The 26,128-nt window shown below is 42.9% G+C and overlaps 1 protein-coding gene across 1 annotated transcript in view; it reads right to left on the bottom strand.

Annotated features, from left to right (window-relative positions):
* C25H11orf80 (chromosome 25 C11orf80 homolog) overlaps nt 1–15,047 on the bottom strand; it is an 88,541-nt gene extending 73,494 nt beyond the window's left edge. Inside the window, exons 1-3 of the mRNA XM_052662331.1 lie at nt 14,960–15,047; nt 12,343–12,484; nt 3,860–3,913 (exon numbers count right to left, since the gene is read on the bottom strand). Coding sequence (XP_052518291.1) covers nt 3,860–3,913; nt 12,343–12,484; nt 14,960–14,989 — 226 coding nt within the window. The 5' untranslated portion in view covers nt 14,990–15,047. The remainder of the gene's footprint in view (nt 1–3,859; nt 3,914–12,342; nt 12,485–14,959) is intronic.
* Between the last annotated feature and the right edge of the window lie 11,081 nt (nt 15,048–26,128).

The raw sequence follows: 26,128 nt of genomic DNA, 5'->3' as shown, positions 1-26,128 counted from the left end.
GAGAGGAACACGGGGCTTCCCTGATGGCTCAGCAGTAAAGAATCTACCTACAATGCAGAAGACACAGGAGATGTGGTTTCGATCCCTGGGTCAGGAAGATCCCCTGGAAGAGGAAATGCCTATGTACTCCACTATTCTTTCCCGAAAAATCCCATGGACAGAGGAGCCTGTCAAGCTACAGTCCAAAGGATCCCAAAGACACTGACTGAGCAACTGGGCACAGAACAGCACAAGGGAGGGACATAAAGCTATGTTTAAATTAATATATAATTTAATAAATAATGCTACACTATAAAAGCAGAATTAACCAAAATTCAATTATGTTAGATAATGGACAAAAGAAAAGGAGAAGCCTCACCCTCCCCTCAAAAACAAAAAGGTGAAAATTTTCAGCCTGGAGAATCATGAAAATGTTAGTATCACCGGAGATACTAACATCAATGGAGATTACACAGCAAGTGAAAGAAAATGAACCCTGTTTCAGATATGCTGCATATGATATTTCAGAGGAACCCTCAAACGGAATAATTTAATTGACAATCAAAGTTGGAAACACATTAGAGAGAGAGGAAAAAATAAGCCTCATCAACACAGAAATGACAGTTAAAGCCTTAAAAGTAGAAGATATCTGAAGTAAACGTAGAGTAATGATGAATAATAATGAAGGGAAGAAAGGCATATTGGTGACTGAACTTTAGGGAATACCCTCCGTGTTACCAAAGAAGCACTACATAGTACTTACCACACAGTATTTATTTTCACTTGTCCTTGTGGCAAGGCCGAGATTCAATAAAGGTTTACTGGACAAAAGTACAGATAGATCATTAGGGACAGAGAAGAAAGAAAAATTTTAAAAGAACGTAAACTATTAGAGATGTAGGGAACCAAGGAGAGTATCTTGGTTTATTGCTGTTGCTGTTGTTCAGTCACTAAGCTGTGTCCGACTCTTCGCAACCCCGTGGACTGCAGCACATCAGGCTCCTCTGTCTTCCACTATCTCCTGGAGCTTGCTCAAATTCATGTCCACTGAGTCAGTGATGCTATCTAATCATCTCATCTGTTGTTTATTAATCCAGCATAAAGAAAACACCCAGAAATATGAGCTTGTTTGTATAGGAATTGATCTGAAGTATTCAAGAGCCAGAGGAAAAGTTCCCCTAGAGAGAGGGGAGTCCTTATTTTGGACACGGAAAGAAATCATCTGAGCAATGAAAAGGATTTAACAGCTAACAAATTGAATTCAGAGGCATACTATTAATTTTGTACAGGTATGTGATTCTTTATCACCAGGAAATTTGATGGTTAATCCATCAGCCACCAGAGACATACTGATGAAGTTAATTAATAATGAAAAGATTTGCGAAAGGACCAATTTAAAGCAGTTTGCTAATGTTATAGGAATGCTAAATAACAATAGTAATAAAGGCATAATTAATGGTACATAAACCAGAGAGCTAAGGGATTCAAATCTTAATCTTGGACAGTTTCCTTTGTGAGCTTTATTGAGTTATTTTTGTTACTAATTAGTAAGAATAAATAGCATTATCAAGTGGAAGCTAATATTATGAGGCCTAACAGCTGGAGAGAAGACGGGCTAAAGTTGGTCACTAAATGTGACTGACAATGAGCAAATGACTCAACTTTTATTGTGTACTTGATGTGCAGTACTTCCTCTTTATACAAATGTTAGCCACCTCAACTTTATCACAGGATATGAAAATAGTTTAAATAAATATGCACAAAATTTGTTAAAATAACAAATTAAGTAAAAAAGACACAAACTGCCTAAAGTTTGTATTAGCATAATAAATAGATGGTTATTCCATAAACTATACTCAACACCTTCTCCCTAGTGTTAACCACTTCCTTGTACTTAGATGGCTCTTCACTTTTTTCAAAGCACTTTCACAAATATTAGTCAAAGATTAGTCAAAGACCATACATTATATATGATCTAACCACTCATTGCGCCATACAGGTTTATGTTGCAGGAAATAGTCTTTCTCCTCCCTGGTGTTAATGACATATTCTCTTTTATTTTTATGAATTTTCATTTCTTTCAAAGCACTTTCACACACTTAAATGGAGCAGCAGCATTAAGAATGATCTTTCCACTCTTTGCATCATCTCAATGGCATAATCCAAAAAAGCAGAGAACTAAAAGATTGATAAATGGACTGGATGATTTTGAGGCAGTCAATTCATGATTCTTAAAGTTGAATTCAGATTTCCTAAAAGTCTTAGAATTGCAGCAAACTCTCCAGGAGAGTAAGCCAATTCTCTCTTTCTTCCAGGCATTGGCTTTGGGAGGCAGTATAATTAAATAATTAAGATATCTTAAATGTGGCATTAAGGGGAGAAACCAAATATATCATGTTTACCAGTGTAACCCCTCTATGTCAAGCACAAAGCTAAGTAAACAGTAAATACTCAAGAAATCATCATTTTGATTGTCACCACAGGGAGAAAATTCTACCCAAGCTCCCACAGAATATCTCCTACAGAGTGAAGAACAAGTCTCAATTTATTTTTTGTCTTATTACATGTCCTTAATAATTACTGCTTTTAAATGTGTGTACACCAAGCAGAATATAAACAAATTAAAACCACACAGCAAAAAGCTGAAGGATACAGACGGCTGGAAAATATCAATAGATTCAGAGGGCCAAGAAAATTTCAAAGGCAAATGGGAATACACCTGATGACCCTTAAATTAATAAGCAAACACTTTTAAATCCCCATGGTTAAACTAAAAATTACTTCAAAAAAGAAGTTTCAAAAGGCAGAACTGTTTCCTATATGTTTATGTCTTTAGTCTTTCATACTGTGAGTTGCAAAAAATACATATGGTATTTTTTTTTCTTTGATATGACCAAGATAAAGGCAGGTACTTTGGTTTTAGGCAATTGAATTGCTGGAAATCTAGGTATAAATTAAAATTTTAAATTGATTGTATCTTAAAAAGCATTAAGAAACCATTCCATTTTAAAAAGTCCAATGGTTATACATTTCACAAACATTTATAACATTATATCCTTCTAACGTAGCTTTTGGGTTGTTTCTATATTTAATACACGGCATATCTTCTTAAAGAATGACAACATAAGCTTAAAAAAACACTACAATCTACTTATACTTCAGATTTAACTGGGAAAAGTTTCTTTTAAAAAATTATTTTGTAAAAGTTGTAAATTTAGCACTCATTAGGAAAAGACAGGTCCATTGGATAATAGTTACAAACCACACAGCCATAAAAGATAAAAAGGAAAGCACAGTGGTTCTCAAATCATTCTGGTCTCCTTAAACTAATGCAGGTCCTTTGGTTGTAGATTATTCTCAAGTCAAAGGAAAAAAAACTTCTAAAATCAAGGTCACTGAAAATGCCTAAACCATACCAACTTTGACATGTGTAAAACAGTGTTAAAACTGGCCAAAATGATTTATAGTAAAAGCATTTTCCATATACTATTTCTCTGAGATAGATGGAAACAAATACTTTACTAAAGATTGTATTTCACATCTGGGAAAACTTTGCTTGAGGTTGTATGGAAAGTATTCAGAGAACAGTGACCTAGGTATCTTGCCTTAGGCCTAGACAATTTTTTTCCTATATTTATACAATTTTATAGATCTTTCAGTAGGATTCTAGATAAACTACAGGATAAACTATTGCATAAAACATTTGTATACTAAAAAGGTATTCACTGTTTATCTGAAATTCTAATTTAAGTGGGAGTCATAGTTTTATTTGCTGTATCTGACAACCCTATTTTTCAGTATATATTGTTTGTTTCAGAAAATACCAAATTTATTGACTGGAAGAGATTTAATCTTGTGGAAGCTGGGTATAATTCTTTACCTTTAAGGAGCTTCTTGAGGACCAAACCACCATAAATGCTTCCTGCAGCAGCAACTGCAAGAAACAGAACACAAAGAAGTATCACAAATGAAGCAATTAAATGGATTTTATCTAAAGAATCATATGGGAGCCTGAAATCACTGTTGATAGATACAGAATATTTAAAAGATGGTCACTAATAATGACCATCATAGAGAAAGCAAGGGAATTTCATGGATTACAGAGAAAGCAAGGGAATTCCTGAAAAACATCTACTTCTGCTTCACTGACTACACTAAACCCCTTGACTGTGTGAATCACAACTAAGGGTGGAAAATTCTTAAAAGACACAGGACTATTAGACCACCTTAGCTGTCTCCTGAGAAACTAATATTTGGGCCAAGGAGCAACAGTTAGAACAGGACATGGAACAACTGACCAGTTCAAAATTGAGAAAGGAGTACGTCAAGGCTGTATATTGTCACCCTGCTTATTCAACTTCTTTGCAGAGTACATCATGCAGAATGCTGGCCTGGATGACTCACAAGCTAGAATCAAGCAAGACTGCCGGGAGAAATATCAACAGCCTCAGATATGCAGATGATACCACTCTAATGGCAGGAAGTGAAGAGAAACTAAAGAGCCTCTTGATGAGGGTGAAAGAGGAGTGAAAAGGCTGATTAAAACTGAATATTCAAAAAACTAAGATCCTGGCATCAGGTCCTGTCTTGCTGTATCTCACTGTTTGCTGAGGCATGAGCCGGGAAGCTGCAAGAAAACTCAAGGAGCCGTAGGAACTGCAGCCATGTTTATTCTCTCCTGACTGGCACGGCAGCCATGGCAGCAGCAGACATGCTGTGGTCACTCACAGTTGACCCAGCGGACACACCGTAACTGGGCCACGACACAGCCATAATGTGGACACAATGGCGTTTCAGGTGGGGCTTATATGTTTACAGAACAAAAGTGGCCTGTGGCCAAGCCGGTACATTGTGAGGTGCATGCGCAGAGCTCTTACAAGTGATCTCAGCTATTATGTAACCATGTATTTACAGAACGTGGGGGTGGGGAGCAGGAGAGTCCATGGGGCAGAGGGCTTGACCATCGCTTTCTTGGCTAATTTGCTCTTTCCCTACAGGTCCCACCATTTCATGGCAAATAGAAGGGGGAAAAGTGGAAACCGTGACAGATTTTCTTGGGCTCCAAAGTCATTGCAGACGATGACTGCAGCTGTGAAATTAAAAGACACTTGCTCCTTGCAATAAAAGCTGTAACAAACCTAGACAGTGTATTAAAAAGCAAAGATATCACTTCGTCGACAAAGGTCCGTACAGCCAAAGCTATAGTTTTTCCAGTAGTCAAGTATGGATGTGAGAGTTGGACCAAAAGAAGACTGAATGCTGAAGAACTGATGCTTTCAAATTGTGGTGCTGGAGAAGACTCTTGAGGGTCCCTAGGATTGCAAGGAAATCAAACCAGTCAATCCGAAAGGAAATCAATCCTGAATATTCATTGGAAGGGCTGAAGCTGAAGCTCCAATACTCTAGTTACCTGAGGCAAAGAGCTGACTCATTGGAAAGACCCTGATGCTGGGGAAGATTGAAGGCAAAAGGAGAAGAAGGCAGCAGAGGATAAGATGGTTAGATGGCATCACCAACTCAATAGACATGAATCTGAGCAAACTTTGGGAGATAGTGACGGACAGGGAAGCCTGGCATGCCGCAGTCCATGCGGTCACAAAGAGTTGGCCACGACTTAGTGACTGAACAACTAACAAAAAGCACCAAAGAAGTACTGGAGGCTCCAACTGTTCAGGGGCAGAATAACTTCTTAGACAGGAGAACCAAACAGCAACTCCTTTACCCATATTAAATACCAGGGCTGCCTCTTGGATATTACTATTCCTGATAGAAAAAAAAAAAATCACAGGAAGACTGCGAACTGTGGCTAATAACCAGAGTATCTCATGGCAATAAGTCATATTCCAGTATAAGATTCAATTAACATTTTTGGTCTTTCTTTTAACCAATTCAGTCTTTAGTAAATTTACTCTTTACCAGACTATCAGGTAAGAATTTTCTGTACTCAGAGTTCTGAATCAGAACATTAGAACACCTAGAACAATAATTCTTCAGGGAAAGAGGGTAAGTGAGGAAACAGGTCCCTAAGAGGGTGAGGAAGATCACAACCACCTGGAGGCTTTTTTCCCCAGGGTGATGTGACCCCATAGTTAAGAATCTAAGAATCACTGCCGTAAGAACCAATGGAAATGTATCTATACCTCAAGAAATATGTATTCTTCTGGCAGGTAAAACAGATTGAGAATCTAGATCTAGAGTAAGAGGCAATATCATTCTCCAAATGTGTGCTGTCCAATACAGTAGCTGTGCGTGCATGCATGCTAAGTCACTCAGTTGTGTCCAACTCTTTGCAACCGTATGGACTGTAGCCCGCCAGGCTCCTCTGTCCATGGGATTCTCCAGGCAAGAATCCTGGAGTGGGCTGCTGTGCCCTCCTCCAAAGGATCTTCTCAACCCAGGGATCAAATCCAGCAGCTTAAGTCTCCTGCTAGCTTTTTATCACTAGTGCCACCTGGGAAGCCCAATACAGTAGCTACTAGCTATTACTACATGAGGCTATTTTGATTTAGTTAAATGAGAAATTCCTTTAACAAAAATTTAACAATTTTTTGATTTAACAAAAAGCATTTTTAAACTTAGTGTTCTTCACAGGCTAGTTCTGACCTAAAGGAGTGGGTGACTTGCCACAGGGATAGGGATTGGGAAGCTGCTGGCAGGCTGGCACTAGAGATCAGTGAGGAGCTAGAACATTTACAAGAAACAAACCACAAGCTGCATGCCTCACAGTGTGTCCATGATGCTTCTTCACTGCACACCTCAGTATCCTCTAACATCCTTTCTTAGTTTTAACGAGTACCCTACCAACAAATTGTTGGAAACAGATCACCTGGGGTGAACACGTGCAGAGAGAACAATCATCCTTCCTGCTTCACAGATTTTCAGCTATGCTTCCAATCTTTCTGTACTAAAGTAATAAAGTGCTATCCTTCAAATGCAAAGATGACAGAACAGGTATTTTTAAGTAACAACATTGCCCCAAATTGTCTTTATAGAACACAAGATGACTTAAGGGCTTCCCTGGTGGTTCAGTGGTAAAGAATCCGCCTTCCAATGCAGAACACACAGGTTCAATCCCTGATCTGGGAAAATCCCACCTGGCTCGGAGCAACTAAGCCTATGCACCACACCTATTGAGCCTGTGCTCTAGAGCCTGGCAGCTGCAACCACCGAACTCATTGCTGAAGCCTGCGCACCCTAGAGCCCATGCTCCACAACAAAAGAAGCCACTGCAAGGAGAAGCCCGTGTACTGCAACTGGAGAGCAGCCTCTGCCTTCTGCAACTAGAGAAAAGCCGACGCAGCAATGAAGACCCAGAACATCAAAAAATTAAAGAAAACTTTTTTTAAAAGTCAGGTTATAAAAACAAACAATAAAAGATGATTAAAAAAAACTACAAGGTTACATATGTTTGGGAAATGCTATATACTAGAGCCCATTTTTAAAGATTCACAGTCCATGCTGACATATTAAAAGTTCTGAGATCTAAAATAACAAAATTCATTTGATTTTAACCAGCAACCCCCAAGTTTAGAGAACTGCATAACTTCTTTCTCAAAATTCATATAAACATCCTGTAACACACATTTTGGAAAACACTGGAATTGTTAAAGCCTTCAACAATGATAGGAAAAACTATATATAGTCATTTCTCAGCTTCTCACAGATGGATCATTCCAGCAATGAAACTTCCTGATTTGTTGTGAGTTTCATGATGTGCCTCTGAAAGAGATTTTGAAGACCTAAGGCCCAACACTTGTGAATATGACCTTATTTGGAAATAGAGTCTTCATGCTGCTGCTAAGCCACTTCACTCGTGTCCGACTCTGTGCAACCCCACAGACAGGAGCCCACCAGGCTCCCCTGTCCCTGGGATTCTCCAGGCAAGAACACTGGAGTGGGTTGCCATTTCCTTCTCCAATGCATGAAAGTGAAAAGTGAAAGTGAAGTTGCTCAGTTGTATCTGACTCTTAGCGACCCCATGGACTGCAGCCTACCAGGCTCCTCCGTCCATGGGATTTTCCAGGCAAGAGTACTGGAGTGGGGTGAGGGTCTTCATAGACGTTATCAAGTTAAGATGAAGTCATACTGGATTAAGGTGGCTCTAAATCCAACTGATGTCCTTATAAGAAGGCCATGTGAAGACACAGATATACACAAGGGAGAACATTACATGAAGACAGAGATGGAGGCTGGAGCAATGTATCTGCAAGTCAAGGAACACCAAGGGCTTGCTGGCAACTACCAGAAGATAGGAGGGAGCTAAGCAATCAATTTCTCCCTCAGACCCTCCAGAAGGAACCAACCCTACTGCTATCTTGACTGTGGACTTCTGGCCTTCATAACTGTAAGAGAATAAATTTAAGCCACCCAGTTTGTGGTACTTTGTTACAGCAACACTAGGTAATGAATATGTTATTCTTCATCATCAGAGATTTCAGGCCAATGACATCGCTCACTTTCAGATAAAGATGGCAGATTGAACATACATATCCACTTTCACTCCCTCCTGAAATCTCAGTAAAACAATAGAAAAGGAATATTTTTAGAAGTAATAAACCTACAAAGATACAGAAAAAGAGAGATGACTTTAATAAAATTGTATTAGGTTCGTGCAAAAGCTATTGCAGGTTTGCACTGTTGCCATTTGTCATTTGATATTGGAAAGGAAAAAAAGTGAAAATGTTAGTTGCTTAGTCATATCCAACAACCCTTTGCGACCCCACAGATGTAGCCCACCAGGCTCCTCTGTCCATAGAATTTTCCAGGCAAGAATACTGGATTGGTAGCCATTCCCTTCTCCAGGGAATCTTCTGGACCCAGGAATCAACCTGAGTCTTCTGCATTGCAGGCAGATTCTTTACCATCTGATATTGGGATACAGTTTTAAATAAATGAAGTTATGTTATACATTGTTTTAATGCTCATTTCTTGGTTTGGTTTTTTCCTAATGACGTTACTTGCTGTTTATTTTATATTTATTTGAGACTATGGAAATGATGTTAGACAAAAAGCAAATTCAAGCGATTTTCTTGAGTTCAAAATGGATCGTAAAGCAATGAAGACAACTCACGACATCTACAATGCATGTGGCCCAGGAACTGCAAATGAATGGACAGTGCAGTGGTGGTTCAAGAAGTTCTGCAAAGGAGACAAGAGCCTTGAAGAAAAGGACTATAGTGGCCGGCCATCAGAAGTTGACAACAACCAATTGAGAGTCATCATCAAAGCTGATCCTCTTACAACTACAGAAGTTGCCAAAGAACTCAATGTCATCCATTCTATGATTGCTTGGCATTTGAAGCAAATTGGAACAAAGAAGCAGCTTGATAAACGGGTGTTTCATGAGCTGACCAAAAATTTAAAAAATTGTCATTTTGAAGGGTTGTCTTCTCTTATTCTATGCAACAATGAATCATTTCTCGATCAAATTGTGATGTGCAATGAAAAATGGATTTTATATGACAACCAGCTCAGTGTCTGAACTGAGAAGCTCCAAAGCACTTCCCAAAGCTAAACTTACAACAAAAAAAGGTCACGGTCACCAGTGGTCTGCTGCCAATCTGATCCACGGCAGCTTTCTTGGGGCTTCCCAGGTGGTGCTAGTGGTAAAGAATCCGCCTGCCAATGAAGGAGACATTAAGAGACATTGGTTTGATCCCTGGGTTGGGACAATCCCTTCTGAACCCCAGCAAAAACCCTTACATCTGAGAAGTATGCTCAGCAAACCAATGAGATGCACTGAAAACTGCAACACCTGCAGCCCACATTGGTCAACAAAAAGGGCCCAATTCTTCTCCATAACAATGCCCAACTACACGTCTCACAACAAATGCTTCAAAAGGTGAATGAACTGGACCACCACATTTTGCCTCATCCACCATATTCACCTGCTGCTGCTGCTGCTAAGTTGCTTCAGTCATGTCCGACTCTGTGCAACCCCATGCACTATAGCCCACCAGGTTCCCCCGTCCCTGGGATTCTCCAGGCAAGAGTACTGGAGTGGGGTGCCATTGCCTTCTCCAACCATATTCACCTGACCTCTTGCCAATCAACTACCACCTCTTCAAGCATCTTGACAAGTTTTTGCAGGGAAAACGCCTCCACAACCATCAGGAGGAAGAAAATGCTTTCCAAAAGTTCATCAAAGCCCGAAGCACAGATTTTTACACTATAGGAATAAACAAACTTATCTCTCATTTGGCAGAAATCTATTGATTGTAATGGTTCCGATTTTGATTAATAAAGATGTGTTTGAACCTAGTTGTAAGGATTTAAAATTCATGGTCCAAAACTGCAATTACACTTGCACCAACCTAATAGAAACAGAAAAGCCAGAGAACTAGTGGGAAAGGACTTAGGTCTCAAGAACCAAAAAACTGAGTTATAAGCAAAAAAAGGCGAAGATAAAGAAACAATACCAAATATACAAAAAAATCCCCCCAAACTCAAAACTGGCTGTATCAGGAACCTCTAGAAGTAGAGGTGGGATCCATAATAAGGAGTCAGGTGAAAAAATGAATTTAAGAAGTAGGCAAATCTTTAAATTCCCTTCTCCACTCAGCCTTCTAAGGACTGGTCCCTCCTAAATTTGGTAAGGGGTTGGGGAGAAGTTATTCTGTGAAAAGATAGAAGCGCGGGTCTCTGGGCTGGGAACTTAAGTTGTACTATTAAAAACAAATGGACTGAGTGAACATACACACTAAATGCTAAGACACAACCTCCCATCCCCGATCTCTCAAATTCCAGAATGCTGGCAATCTGGTTTTTATCCACTTGGTGAGAGACTCTGAACATATGCATAGAAAAATCTAGAATAATACATATTGCATGTTAATCATTATCTCATGCAGTGAGATTACTGAAGAGTCTCACTTTCCATAATATGAACTGAAGTGAAGTGAAAGTCATTCATTCACGTCTGACTCTTTCCGATCCCATGGACTATATAGTCCATGGAATTCTCCAGGCCAGAATACTAGAGTGAGTAGCCTTTCCGTTCTCCAGGGAATCTTCCCAACACAGGGATCAAACCCAGGTCTCCCGTACTGCAGGCAGATTCTTTACCAGCTGAACCACAAGGAGAGCCCAAGAATACTGGAGTGGGTAGCCTATCCCTTCTCCAGTGGATCTTCCCAATCCAGGAATCGAACTGGAGTCTCCTGCATTGCAGGTGGATTCTTTACCAACTGAGCTATGAGGGAAGCCCCCATCCATAGTACATGTTTCTATAATGTTATAATGTTTCATGACAAGCACATATCACCTTTCCTCCTGCCAAAAAGAATAAAAATATAAAGATCAGAGACAATAAACAGAAGAGAAATGCTCCTTATACTAGATGGACTGAAGCGGTCCATTAGGCTCAAAATGTCTATGTAATTCAGTTTCTTGCCAAAAGCTGTGTGGCTCAAGTCCTTTGCTTGGAGTGAAATCACCCTGCCACTCTGACCACAGTTTATTGGATCATGATCAGTGCACAAGCTAATACAACCATACGCAGAAAAACATCACTCTCGCCGTGTAGCTAACTACCTCCTTCAGGAATGGTGGGAACTCTGTTCAGTCAGAAGGGAGTTCACGCAGAGTTAACAGCAAACCAAACTATCACACCCCTCTTGAAGATGTTTACTGCTAGGTACACAAAGAGAAGACAGGTCATTCAGTTCAAGTGTGAAATGTCTTGTAGTGCCTAACCTACTATCCAATCTCAACTGGGACTCAGGGTGACTTCTCTAAGGCTAACAGGACAACTTAATTCCAAAATATCCTTCAATAAACTTATACACACACACCAAAAAAGCAAGACAAAAAAGTTTCCACTTCACAAATTCAAGAAAATTAGTTATCAGGGACACTCAACGCATCAGCTTTCCAAGAATACAGGCAAAAAATGACAATAAGAGCCAAATGGAAGAAACATATACTTTCAAATTAACTGCAAGTTAGGATTATCAAAGTATGCACCATTCATCATTTCATTTCCTTTTCATTTTTTGGCTCTTTTCCAACTACCAAAAGCTGGGTATAAAAGAGATAAAATTCAACGTAATGTAATTTAGCTGTGAAAAAGGAAGTTAAAACCAAGAGCAAGAGTCAGATGGTTTCTGAGTAACTGGAATTTAAACCAGTAAAATAAATAATCTTCTGATAAGTCATTCTACTCACCTTTCCTGTATGACAGATTTGTAAATCTATCACCAGATACTTATTTTATAATCATTTAAGTTTAATTATGGAACAATTTGAGTTTAATTATGGAACAATACTGGAGCTGATAAAACAGTAATTGAAAATTTTAAATAAAATATAACATAAAATATGACAAAACAGATTGAAATTAGTATTTTTTCTTCCTCTACTTACTAGTTGTTACACAGTGAAGAGTATTTGCTTGGTGCTTAGAATTTAATGCTTCTATGGAAATCACTAGCTGTCCTTCTAGCAATGCTCCCTTTGATACTCCTGCTGTTTCACACCTCTGGTAAATTATTAAATATTTCAAAATCTGGAAAGGGCACAATTCAAAGAAACCACAATCTTCTTTAAAAATCATGGTAATAATAAACTTGTATGACACAGTTAATAATTCTCATTTCCAAAAAATAATATTCTTGCTTGCAAAATGTCAGATTTACATTTGTTAAGAACAAAGCATTGTGTCTAAACAGAAGAAATAGCTAGGTGAGTGACATAAAAAGGGACAGTGAAATTCAACACAATGTCCAAAACAGGAAATGAAGACAACAAATTGCTTTTTCAAAGGATAAATTCATCTGGAAATAATAAGTTGGAAAAATTAAGTGGGAGTTTGTTTTTCCTGTTTCTTTTTTTCTTTCCAAATATAAGTCAACATGAAGATTATGAATAATAATGGCATCCGCTTGTGAATCTTTACTTTTCATTGTATCAACATTTCCCAGGGTCAGAATACTAGTTAAGAGCACTGACTTTGGAAGCAGATACCTGGGTTTGAAACCCTGATGAGTCAAATACTATCACGTGACCTTGTGCAAGTTGCTTAACTTCTCTGTAGCACTGCTTCCTCACTTATAAAAATGAGGACAAATTACCACATATGACAGCTGCTGAATGTAAGCAAAACAATACATTCAAAATGTTTAACACAGTGCCTGGCAGATAGTAAATGCTTAATAAATATTAGCTATTATTTCTAATAAAGTCATCTGCACACAATATTCTAAGTTGAACAGGTCTCCAAGGTATCTTGGTAAAACATTCAATCTTGATAATTTTAAAATAACATATATTGTATTTAATTTCCATGATTATTTATGAAAGTAGACTCTCACTTCCACACTGAGGTACCTGTAGCAAAAATTATTACCCCCCCCTTTTTTAAAGGCAGAAAGAACTCAGCATGAGAACATGGGAACTAAGATCCGAATTTGTACCAGTTTGTAAGGATGGTTTTCAGGCTTTTCTACAGTCTAACACTTTCCCTCACACATCCTCTGACTTACTGTGCTCCCTCTGTTCAGACTTTCCCGCAGTTTCTTTATCCATAATGAGAGAGCAGTAGGGAAAAGAACACTAGCCTGTGAGTCAGAAGCTCTGAGTTCTATCCTAGGTTCTGTCATCTGTAAAATCTAAACCTCCAACTTTCTTTGACAACAAAGGCAGGAAAATTGGGAAAACTCAAGGTGCCTTTAGGTTAACCTCTTGTAGCCTATGGTTCTATTTGATCTGTTTCTGTGGTAAAGAATCCGCCTGCCAAGGCAGGAGACCTGGGTTCCACCCCTGGGTCAGGAAAATCCCCTAAAGGAAGACATGGCAACCCACTTCAGTATTCTTGCCTGGGAAATTCCATGGACAGAGAAGCCTGGCTGGCCACAGTCCATAGGGTCGCAAGAGAGTCCGAAATGACTCAGTGATTAAACAACAAACAAGTAATTAAGTACTAGCTAGTAGTAGAAGTTTTCCCAATCTTCCTGGCTTCTTTGTTGTCAAAGAGAGTTGGAGGTTTAGATTTTACAGATGACAGAATCTAGGACAGAACCCACAGCTTTTGAGTTCTGCTTCTGTGAATAACTGACTCATTGGAATAAGATCCTGATGCTGGGAAATAGCGAAGGCAGGAGGAAAAGGGGACGACAGAGGATGAGATGGTTGGATGGCATCACCGACTGGATGAACATGAAGTTTCAGCAAGCTCCGGGACTTGGCGATGAACAGGGAGGCCTGGCGTGCTGCAGTCCATGGGTCGCAGAGTCGGACACGACTGAGCGACTGAACTGAATGCCTAGTAATTAATCCGTCTACGGTTTACAGTTAACTACCAGGTCAGTAGTTAAGAATTCAATCAGGTAAGGCTGTGAAAACTGCCACGAATGAACGAAAGCGGCCACTCTGTGCGAGGTGTTCAGTCCCACCCTCTAGAGCATCTCGGGTCCACGGTAATCTGAACTGGGTTACTGAGACGTCCGAACATCAGGTTCTCATCACCTCGCTGCTCCGGGCCCTGACCCAGGAATCCCCTTCACACCTCTGGTGACCCGCGGGCCTGACCCGGCTTTCCCTCGCCCCCACTTTAGCACAAGTTGGCCTCGACTCCCCCTGCCCCCCGCCCAGCGCGCCCATCCCTGTTGTCCGCGCGCTCTCCCGGCGCGGGATGCCATCTGAGCTCGAACCCTAGCGTCCGCTGAGGTGTGGCAAACCCTTGGGCGTCAGACGGGGGCGACACCCGCGCTCAGCGGACGGCCATGCCCCTCCCCACACACACTGACTAAATACTTCTGAGCGCCCCCCAGGTTTGACTGCCCAGGCGCTCCCACGCCTCGCGTCTCATCTGCACCTCACAACCCCGCGAGGGACAGGCTGACTTGAACCGAATCCTACCATTCCCGAACCTTCCTTCTCCCTCAGGCAACGCCAGACCCCTCTGCCCAAACTTCTCGGCCTCCTCGCAAGACCCGTCTCCTCAGAGTGTCCTCCTTTGTTTTCTCTCCCTTCCCGGCATCACCTCGCAAACTGCCACGGCCGGCCCCTCCATTCCGCACCGGGAGCAGCAACCACGCCCAGTGGCCGGGCGCCCGCGGGGGCTACGACCTCCGCCCGCGCCCACGCCCACGCCCACGCCCACGCCCACGCCCACACCCTCGGCTGGCAGCCGGACGCGGTCCCTTCCCCTTCCCCCGCCCCCGCGCGCGCGCGCGCCCCGCCCACCGGCCCGCTGCGCCTGCGCACTCGGCCCCCTTCCCCCAGACACGGAGCGCCGCCGGGACCTGCCTGGCGTGGCCGGGAGGGCTCTGCAGTGGCGGCGGCGGGCCGTGGGCGGATGGCTGGGCGCGCGCCGGCGATGGGGAGAGCCCGCGGGTGGCAGCCGAGGCTGTGGGCGAGCAGGAATGAGGCCAGGCCACGACTCTTCCTTTCTCCCGAAAGAACTTTCCCACGGTCCCGCCGCGAGGTGCAGCCCTCAGCCCTTTGCCTCCGCCTGGAGAGGGGCTGAAGTGCCGGATGCGGGATACCCAAGCGGGTGCCTGACCTCCGAACAGTCTCACCTCCTGGTGGGGCTGCTCCAGGTGCCCCAAGCCAGCCTCTGATTCCCAGACTTTAGCAAATAAAAAAGTTACATGTTAATTTCAGGTTTTGAAAATATTTTAATTATACCTGTATCCTATGCAACATTTGGGACATAAATGTACTAAAAAGGGCTTTCCTGGTGGCTCAGAGGTTAAAGCGTCTGCCTGGAATGCGGGAGACTGGGTTTGATCCCTGGGTCGGGAAGATCCCCTGGAGAAGGAAATGGCAACCCACGCCAGTACTCTTGCCTAGAGAATCCCATGGAGGGAGGAGCCTGGTAGGCTACAGTCCATGGGGTCATTGGTTCACCTGAAATTCAAAACTGGACTTTTGAAATTCAAGACTTGTATTCTGTCTGGCAACCTGTCCCGAGCAGGTCCCCAGCTTAATCCCGGGGTGCCCAGCCAGCGATAGTCAGGATTTGGAAAGGAACAAGCCCCCCATGTTTGTGCATTAAATATGCCAATGACAGGACCAGTGTTTCTTAGTCTCTAGCTCACGGGAGAAGCTCCGGGAGAGCATTCCCAGCTGATGGGAAAGAAGGTAGTCCTCCAGACTCTAGCCAGTGAGCTCAGGGCTGGTCAGGGAGGGGCAGGTAAGAGGGGCTTGAGCCCAAACTGATAATTTGGCAGCTGGTTCCTCAGACATCCAAAAGAAAACTCGTGAGAGAGTCCTGCCTGGCAGAGTTGCCCAAGGAGGAGGGTGGGGCAGGGTGTTGGCTGCTTTCCTTGGAAAATTCTTCCACCCCAGCTCCAAGAAGCCAGGACTGGGCAAAACCGGCAGAGGAGCTGGCAGAGTGCCTGTCCCATACACAGCTTTGGTGTTGCTCCAGAGTATATGTCTACTGAGACCTGGATCATAGCCTTCTCCATCTTTGTTCAGTGCTGTGGACCATGCTCCCCACCTCTATTGCTCACAGGTAGACTTACTGGAGAAAAATGGCTTTTATTATATTTATGGAAAGTTCATCATAATACTGTCTGGGACTTGCTAAGAGAGCTGACATTTGGGAAATCATTGGTGCCTTCCTCTCCCTCACTCTCTTCTCTCTCTGGTGTCCCCTTTAGGAAGGTGATTGCAAGGGGAAGGGAGCTAAGATTGAATGACTGACAGGACAGCCTGTTGTCAGATAGCACTGGCTCTTTACATACATTTTTATTTTACTCTCACAAGTACCTTGTGAGATCGTTGTTATTTTCACTATTTGATGGGTGAGAAACCAAGGTACTGAAGATGGCTATTTAAAATCTTTCCTATGGCAAGATGGCTATTTAAAATATATCCTATGGCAAGCGTTGGCTCAGCAGAAAATGCCCCACCTTGAGAATGATACTGGGATTCTCAGGAAGGGTGGAGAAACAGTGCCAGTGTAGAAGTACTTCAGATGAGTTGGTCTTCAAGCCCTTGTCCTTGGAGTGAACTTCAGGGGTGAACAGGCACTGGAACATCCAGCAGCATCCTAGAGTTAACAAATGCCTAACAGAGGTAGCCAGGGACCAGACACAGGCAGAAGTGGGGAAAGGAGCCTGTGATCTGAGGGCCTGCCATCAGGATTGCCGCCATATAAACCACTGTAGTCAGCAAAGTTTGATGGGGACTTGCTGTGCTAAGTGGCCTTCCCCTTTCATTTATCTTCAGTAGTCCTCCCAACCTTGTAAGGGAGGTATTGTTATAGTTGTTTTACAAATGATGAAACTGAGGTTCCAAGAGGAGGTTGTATGACACTGAGTTTGTAAATGGCAGAGCCAGAATATGAAATAATAAACTATTTATTTATTGGCTGCATTGGGTCTTAGTTGCATCATCCATGGCATGTGGACTCTTAGTTCCTCAACCAGGGGTTGCACGTGCATCCCCTGCATTGCAAAGCAGATTCTTAACCACTGGACCACCGGGGAAACCCCTGAAATAAAAATCTCTTAACCACTCCTTCCACTTCCGTACAGCTATGCAGTGCATCTCTCACATGGATATGACCTGCCTAACTGCTTGTCTCAGGGTTCTGCAGTATAAGGACATCAACATGACCAGGAGAAGCCAACCCCCTCTGTGCAAAAGTTAAGACAACGACCTCAGATACATTCAGCTCCCTACAAACTAAGGCTTGAATAAGCCACAGCTTCCACCCTTATGTCACCCATCAGTGTGTGCCCCCATTCTGTTTGGGGTCTAGAACCTTACATACTATTGGACTGACTCCACATTATTAAAACTGTATTCACTCAGAGCCCATCCTCAAACTAGAGAAGGAAATGGCAACCCACTCCAGTACTCTTGCCTGGAGAATCCCATGGACGGAGGGGCCTGATAGGCTACAGCCCATGGCGTCGCAAAGAGTCGGACATGACTGAGCGACTTCAATTCAAAAATTCAATTCATCCTCAAACTAGTGGAGTTTTAGAGCCAGAAAGGATTGTAGAGGTTATCAGTGATATCCAATAGATGAAAAAATTGAAGCCCAAAGAAATGAAGTTGTCTATGTGAGGTTAAGTTCATTTGAATCAAGCAGGTCAATGAAGGAGCTTTTGGATGCTGCTCTGAACATGCTCAGTCTTATGAGCAGTGTCTCCAGGGGGCCAGTTCTCCCCAGTCCTTAGTCGTTGTTGTCTTTAAGTGGCTAAGTTGTGTCCAACTCTTTGCAACCCCATGGCCTGCAGCACACCAGGCTCCTCTGTCCTTCACTATCTCCTGGAGTTTGCTCAAATTCATGTCCATTGAGTAGGTGATGCCATCCAACCATCTCATCTTCTGCCCACCCCTCTTCTCCTTTCGCCTTCAATCTTTCCCAGCATCAGGGTCTTTTCCAGTGAGTCAGCTCTTTGAATCAGATGACCAATGTATTGGAGCTTCAGCTTCAGCATCAGTCCTTTTAATGAATATTCAGGATTGACTTCCTTTATGATTGACTGATTGGATCTCCTTGCAGTTCAAGGGACTCTTAAGAGTCTTCGTCAGCACTACAATTTGAAAGCATCGATTCTTCAGCACTCAGTCTTCTTTATGATCCAGCAACAACCAGTCCTTAGACTTAGTGGCATATTGACTGCTTGCATTCATCTACTTACCTCAGGATTTGGATCACTGTTGTATGCCCACTTTACCCATGCTGTTTATTCTGAGAAGAAATCCCCAGTCTGGCCAAAGAGACCCCATCTGAAGAGCCCTGGATTGATTCTGACCCAAACCCAAGGATTTGAGTAGAGCCAGAACACCCAAGGAAATGCTACCAGGTGGACAGTGATATTTCAGGAACTGTGGCGCTGCCTTTCCCTTTTGAGTGTGCCCTCTCTGGGTATATCATTCCTGGATACTTAGGAACTAACTTGTTCCCACCCTCTTGGATAGCATCACCAACTCAATGGACATGAGTCTGAGCAAACTCCAGGAGATAGCAAAGGATGGGGAAGGCTCACGTGCTGAAGTCCATGGGGTTGCAAAGAATCAGACATGACTTATGGACTGAACGGCAACCACCTTGTTCCCAGGCTCCCCTAAAGGAATGACCCTGGGCGCTTAAGTGCAAAATGTCCCTGAGGTCCTCCTTCTCAGGCTGTTGCAAAACTAAACCCCCTTGAGCAGTTTCTTTCCCCCAGGGAAACAGTTAAGAAAGCCTATTTCTCATGCAGGCAATAGAGAAGGGTTAACTGCTTCTCTCGGGTCCTGAGTCAAGTCTGTGCCCCACCAGTTCCCATAACCGGGTTTCCTGAAATGGAGCAGGTCCCAGGTGCCTCTCCACTAATCACTTCCTTGGAAATGGGGCCAGGAAGCTCAGATTAGCTCATCCCTTCACCTTCTTGAGGCCTTCTCCACCCGGAGCACAGAATCTGGGGCAGCTTCACGACTCACCTCCCTCTGCTTCCCTCTCAGGGGTCACACAGGGATGTTCTTGCAGAGGCAGGTTAGGTTATGGAGGGCACTGGAGGCCATAGGCATGCTGCCTCTTGTGCCAATTCTTGGACTACAGCAAAGGAAAGATTCTCCCCCCAAGACAGTATCAGTGTTTGTATAACTAGAGTATTTCTTCACCCCCCATCCTTATGTTTTCTTCCTCTCCTTCTTAGAATGACTGACTGTGATACTAGGTAGCTTCCTGCTTTTCCTGGCTGACAATCACCCTTTGCACTGATTTCTCATCTACTAGTAGCAGGTTCTGTGGCCAGCCCAGGAGGTAGCATTCCTTTCCTGTTAGTGTCCAGTTTCTCCACTTCCTAGGTAACCAATGAAATCTATGTCACAAAGTAGTTCTCCTCTAGTAACTGGCTTTTTACTTTCTCTCTAGGCAAGGCTGCCTTTGTCCTGCCAGCTGGTGTCGACTGCAAGGGAAGTAGTCTTTGTAAACAGAAGACTTCGGAATGGAAACAGCCATGTGATCTGGTCATGTATGGCCAAAGTAAACTTATTGGTTCAAAGGCCAGATGATCAGCTTTATTTGAAAGACGTGTAGGTTGACCAGGTCAAAGATTCTTCTTCTAGGCGCTTCATTAAAAGAGGACACTGATTCCATATGTTCAGTCTTGGTTTAGTTGTATGATTACAGTTGTTTTTCAGTCGCTCAGTCATGCTCAACTCTGCAACCCCATGGACTGTACATCTGTACATGACTACTGCAAAAACTACGGCTTTGACTATATGGCCCTTTGTCAGCAAGTGACATCTCTGCTTTTTAATATGCTGTCTAGGTTGGTCATCGGAGAAGGCAATGGCAACCCACTCCAGTGTTCTTGCCTGGAGAATCCCAGGGACAGGGGAGCCTGGTGGCTGCTGTCTATGGGGTCGCACAGAGTCGGATACTACTGAAGCAACTTAGCAGCTAGGTGGGTCATAGCTTTCCTTCCAAGGAGCAAGTGTCTTTTAATTTCATGGCTGCAATCCCCATCTGCAGTGAGTTTGGAGCCCGAGAAAATAAAGTCTGTTGCTGTTTCCATTTTTTCCCCATATGTTGCCATGAAGTGATGGGACCAGATGCCATGATCTTAGTTTTTTGAATGTTGAGTTTTCAGCCAGTTTTTTCACTCTCCTCATTCACCTTGATCAAGAGGCTCTTTAGTTTCTCTTCACTTTCTGCCATAAGGGTGGTATCATCTGCATACCCGAGGTTATTGCTATTTCTCCTGGCAATCTTGGTTCCAGCTTGTGCTTCATCCAGCCCAGCATTCCACATGATGTTCTCTGTATATAAGTTAAATAAACAGGGTGACAATGTACAGCCTTGACGTACTCCTTTCCTGATTTTGAACCAGTCCATTGTTTCATGTCTGGTTCTACCTGTTGCTTCTTGACCTGCATACAGATTTCTCAAGAGGCAGGTAAGATGGTGTAGTATTCCCATCTCTTTAAGAATTTTGACTGTGATCCACACAGTCAAAGGATTTAGCATAGTCAATGAAACAGAAGTAGATGCTTTTCTGAAATTCTCTTGCTTTTTCTATGATCCAACAGATGTTGGCAATTTGATCTCTGGTTCCTCTGCCTTTTCTAAACTCAGCTTGTACATCTGGACACACTCAGTTCACATACTGCTGAAGTCTAGCTTGAAGGATTTTGAGCATTAACTTGCTAGCATGTGAAATGAGTGTGATTATCCAGTAGTTTGAACATTTTTTGCCGTTGCCTTTCTTTGGTATTGGAATGAAAACTGACCTTTTCCAGTCTTGTGACCACAAAGTTTTGCAAATTTATTGACTTATTGAATGCAGCACTTTAACACCATAATCTTTTAGGATTTGAAATAGCTAAGCTGGAATTATATCACCTCTACTAGTTTTGTTCCTAGGTGGCTCAGTTGGTAAAGCATTTGCCTGCCAATGCAAGAGACATGGGTTCAATCCCTGGGTCAGGAAGATATCCTGGAGAAGGAAGTGGCAACCCACTCCAGTATTCTTGCCTGGGAAATCCCATGGATGGAGGAGCCTGGCGGGCTACAGTTCTATGGGGATCACAAAGAGTTGGACACAATTTAGTGACTGAACAACAATAATGCCTAAGGCCCTCTTGACTTCACAGTCCAGGATGTCTGGCTCTAGGTGAGTGATTACACCAACATGTTTATCCAGGTCATGAAGACTGTTTTGTACAGTTCTTCTGTGTATTCTTGCCACTCCTTCTTAATCTCTTCTGCTTCTGTTAGGTGCTTGCCATTTCTGGCCTTTGTTGTGCATATTTTTGCATCAGATATTCTCTTGGTATCTCCAGTTTTCTTGAGGAAATCTCTAGTCTTTACCATTCTATTGTTTTCCTCTATTTCTTTGCATTGTTCACTTAAGAAGGCTGATTACAGTACTCTGAAGTATTTTTCCAGGAATGGTGCTATACCTTTAAAGCTAGTAATATGGAAACTTGATTGAGCTCATTTTTCACTCAGCTCCAAGTTGACTTGATTTTCACCCTTTCTAGCTTTAAGACCACTTTTATCTTCTGTTTACCCAACTCTCATTCTCATAACTGAGAAGAGGCTGTGGGATCAAAAATCAAAAAGATCGGGATATCTTAATTATTTTCCCATTTTACCACTTACTTTAGGTGTTATGTTCTAGTTTTCCACAACTAAAATAGGAAAATTCTCCCAGGAATATGGTTAAAATAGCATCTGTGAGACAATTTGGGGGCTTCCCAGGTGGCACCAGTGGTACAGAATCCACCTGCCAGTGCAGGAAACACAAGAGACTTGGGTTCGATCCCTGGGTCAGGAAGATCCCCTGGAGTAGGAAATGGCAACCTACTCCAGTATTCTTGACTGGAAAATTCCATGGACAAAGAAGCCTGGCAGGTTACAGTCCATAGGGCCACAGAGAATCAGACATGACTGAGTGACTGAACAGTAAACAGCAGTGAAACAATTTGAGAGTTTCAAAATCTTTAAATTAGAAGAAATCTTAGAAGTCATTTAATCTAGTACTTCCAAACCAGAGGAACAATATTTTTTCCAGCTCATTTCCTTTATCTCCACCCCTCCTCCCAAACAGCCTCTCTCTACCTCCTTCCTCAACCTATTCCTGGTATTCAAGGCAGAGTCGATCTATTAATAGTTGCATATTTTGAGTGTTTAGGATTAGGAAACACCTCCCTCATATCATGCAATAGTCATTCCAACTGTCCTGACAAGTTAATATCTAGTTTTTACTTGAAATGTTGAATTTACTTGAACAGATGAATTTACATGAATTGTTGGAAATATGCCACCTCAGAGACAGTCCATTCGGGTTTTGGACAGCGGTGGTTTGGTAGTTTTCCTATATATTGAACTGAAACCTGCCCTGCTGTGTCTTCGACCCATTGTTCCCAGTTTTGCTCTTTGAAATCACTGAGAATTCATCTAATCCTTTTATAAAGGGTAGAGGGAAATACCCATGACTGTTACTGTTAACTTGACATAGTGGTTCAGACCTGTCCTGAGTGATTGTATATTACAGATGTCCTTTGCCTTGTACACTATGTTCCTCAAGTGTATAAATCCTGTTTTGTGTGAATCCAATCATTTTAAACATACTGGGACAGGGTCGGGGGAGGAACTGAGAGAGCTGGACTGATATATACACACTACCATGTGTAAAATGGATCGTTAGTGGGTACCTGCTGTATAGCACAGGGGACTCAGCTCAGTGCTCTGCAATGACCTAGTGAATGGTGTGAGGAGGGGTGGGAGGGAGGCTCAAGAGGGAAAAGATGTGTGTACGTATAGCTGATTCGCTTTGTTGTACAGCAGAAACTAACAAAACATTGTAAAGCAATTATATTCCAATAAAAATAAATAAAAATTATTTTTAAAAGTTAAAAAGATAAACATACTGGGAAATGGACTGCCTGAAAGAAATCCTGTTATCAGTTCTTTCATTAACTGAAGAATCCTTTTGTAATGCAAACAACCGCCATTTAACCTTTTTTGCAAATCTAGATTTTCATACATTATGTTTTACTTAAGGCAAGTTTTGCCTACGTAGAAAACAAGAAAAATAATGATCGCAGCAATAGCTAACATTTATTAAGTCCTTGTCCGGCACCAGCTGTCACAAACCTGACTTGCATTGTTTAATTTCTCACTGCAACTTCACTTGAAGGTATCTCCTATTTTCAGGGGAATCTAGGCTTAGAGAAATTAAATAACTTGTCCAAGGTCACACAATTAGAAAAAGATGGCCTAGAATTTCAACAAGGTCACAAGACTCCAGGACCTTGTGTCCTAATCACCAGAAAGTCTCAGATTGCCAATAATAATTGAAATGACTAGCTCCTAGCTATGTGTCACAGCCCAGGCAAATCAGGCTACAATATAGAAAACTGACCTGAGATCTATAACTTCAAAGATGGATGCAGAATCTACCCTTTTTGAGTTCTGGCACTGTCAGTTTCCCCACACAACTCACATTTTCCAGTGCAATTTGATCAAGGAGCCCCAAAGCTATCCCTTCAGTTATTAGCACTAAGCAGATGCTGCAAATTTTATTTCAGGTATACAGGTAACATCAGACATTTTTTCACGGCATATTCCCAGGGGTTTGTGGCATAAGCTTCTTAGAAGAAAAGGGTAGTTCATTATTGACAAGTAAGTGTTTCCCAGGTGGCTCAGTGATGAAGAATCTGCCTGGCAGTGCAGGAAACACAGGAGTTCGATCCCTGGGTCAGGAAGATTCCCTGGAGGAGGAAGATTCCCTGGAAGAAATCCCTACTCCAGTATTCTTGCCTGGAAGATCCCATGGACAGAGGAGCCTGGCAGGCTACAGTTCGTGGGATTGCAAAGAGTTAGACATGACTGGGCACTCACGCACCATGCATATTGACAGGTAGGATCAAAAATATTGAGAATCATGGTTGATCCCAGCCTGTTCCTAGGTGAGCTGGAATCATTCAAATGTGTTTTTAGGCCCAGTTTTTAATGGTGCTTAGGTTTGCAAGTTAAAAATAGTTTAGGACGGATGGTCCATAAATAAGTACTGTTTTGAATCCAAACTGGACAAAGATAAATGGATGTAATACTTCTATGTCCTCAAATCAGTTCCAGTTTCTCCAGTTTAGTCAGCAACACCATGCACTTAGGGCATTGCTCAGCTCAGAGCACATCCTACGAGGCTCCTAGAACCCCAGACTTTTCCACACTGTAGAAGGGAGCTCCAGGTAGGGCTCCTCCCTCCTCCACACCCCTCCTCTACCCACAGCCATCAGATGCCCTATTTGACTTTATCTTGACTCTTCGGCAGACCTTTGGTTTCAACTACATGATCTTTGCAAATTATGTCTGAGTTGGTGTTACAACTCTGAGTTGGCCTCCAACTCAGTCTCAAGAAATCAGGTCATTCCTTGTAAGTGCTGGAGCTCCCCTCACAAGCCCACCTTTCTGACCTTTCCTTGTACAACAGGCTTGTTTACAACCTCAGGTTACAGACTTAGGTGAGGAAAGACATAATTTTCTTTATTTCTCAACCTGGCTCTTCAGCCTCCATTTCTACTAATGGCAGATAAATAATAAACCGTGCCGACTCAAGACAACGCAGTCATTTCAAGTTTTAAACTCCATCTCCTAGGACTCTCCTGTCAGTCTTCTTCTCACGGTGTTCTGTGTTGAAGTTTATGTATTATTCAGATACCAGGGAAGGGGCTTCAAGGTCAAGTGTCATCTTCTGTCTCTCTTGCCTAACTGCCAACTTGGCTTTAGCCATTGGGCATTGCAGCTACTGCAGTCGCCGTTCTCTGGCGGGTGGAAGCTGTGGTCTTGGTATAAACAGACAGCAGTGATTGCTTCATAGGAAGCTCAGTGGCTCCCAATTCAGCTCTTCCTGGTACACTGAGCTCCCAGTGGGTCCCTGACTTGGGTCACAGATTCCTCAGCCTCTACCGTGGGGTTCTCACCACCCCACCTCCCACCCTATAGCAGTCCCCAAAGGCACCCAGTTCTCAACTCGCTCCCACACTCCTCTCAGGGACTGGGCACCAAGGAACTTTCCCGAGTCCCTCCAAAGGTCAAGGAGTCAGGAAGAGTTGGGCTTAGGGGATGAGAAGGCTGGGGGTGGTGAGGAGATGTTTAGTCAGGCCTACTTTGCCTACCCAGGTGACGGTGCCACTTCTGCTGTGGCAATTGCTCTTGTTAGCACAGGGGGCTTCGATTTTATTTATTCTTGGCCGTGCTAGGTCTTGGTTGCTGTGAAGGGCTTTTCTCTAGTTGCACCGAGCGGGAGCCACTCTCTAGTTGCGATGCTTGGGCTTCTCATTGCAGTGGCTTCTCTTGTTGCAGAGTACGGGCTCTAGGGTGCAAGGGCTTCAGTAATTGCAGCAGGTGGGCTCAATGAGTTGCGGCTCCTAGGCTCTAGAGCACAGGCTCAACTGTTGCAGCAATCGGGCTTAGTTGCCCCAAGGCCTGCGGGATCTTCCCCAATCAGGGATCAAGCCCACGTCTGTTGCATTGGCAGGTAGATTCTTGACCACTGAGCCACCAGGGAAGCCCCAGCACAGGGTGCTTTGAGAGGCTGTGTCTTCTCAGAGTTCCAGTAATGAAGTGGATTATGAGCCTCTTCCATCCCCTGTTGTTTGGTGGTGGGAACAGAAAACGAAGTCCCACAGTTGCATCTGAACTCTCTTGCTCTCCTTTCCCAATCTGTTTCAATTTTGCTCCAAGCTCAAA

The sequence above is a fragment of the Budorcas taxicolor genome, chromosome 25 (assembly GCF_023091745.1).
Source record: "Budorcas taxicolor isolate Tak-1 chromosome 25, Takin1.1, whole genome shotgun sequence".
Lineage (NCBI taxonomy): Eukaryota > Metazoa > Chordata > Mammalia > Artiodactyla > Bovidae > Budorcas > Budorcas taxicolor.
This window is presented reverse-complemented; position numbering and strand designations above follow the sequence as displayed.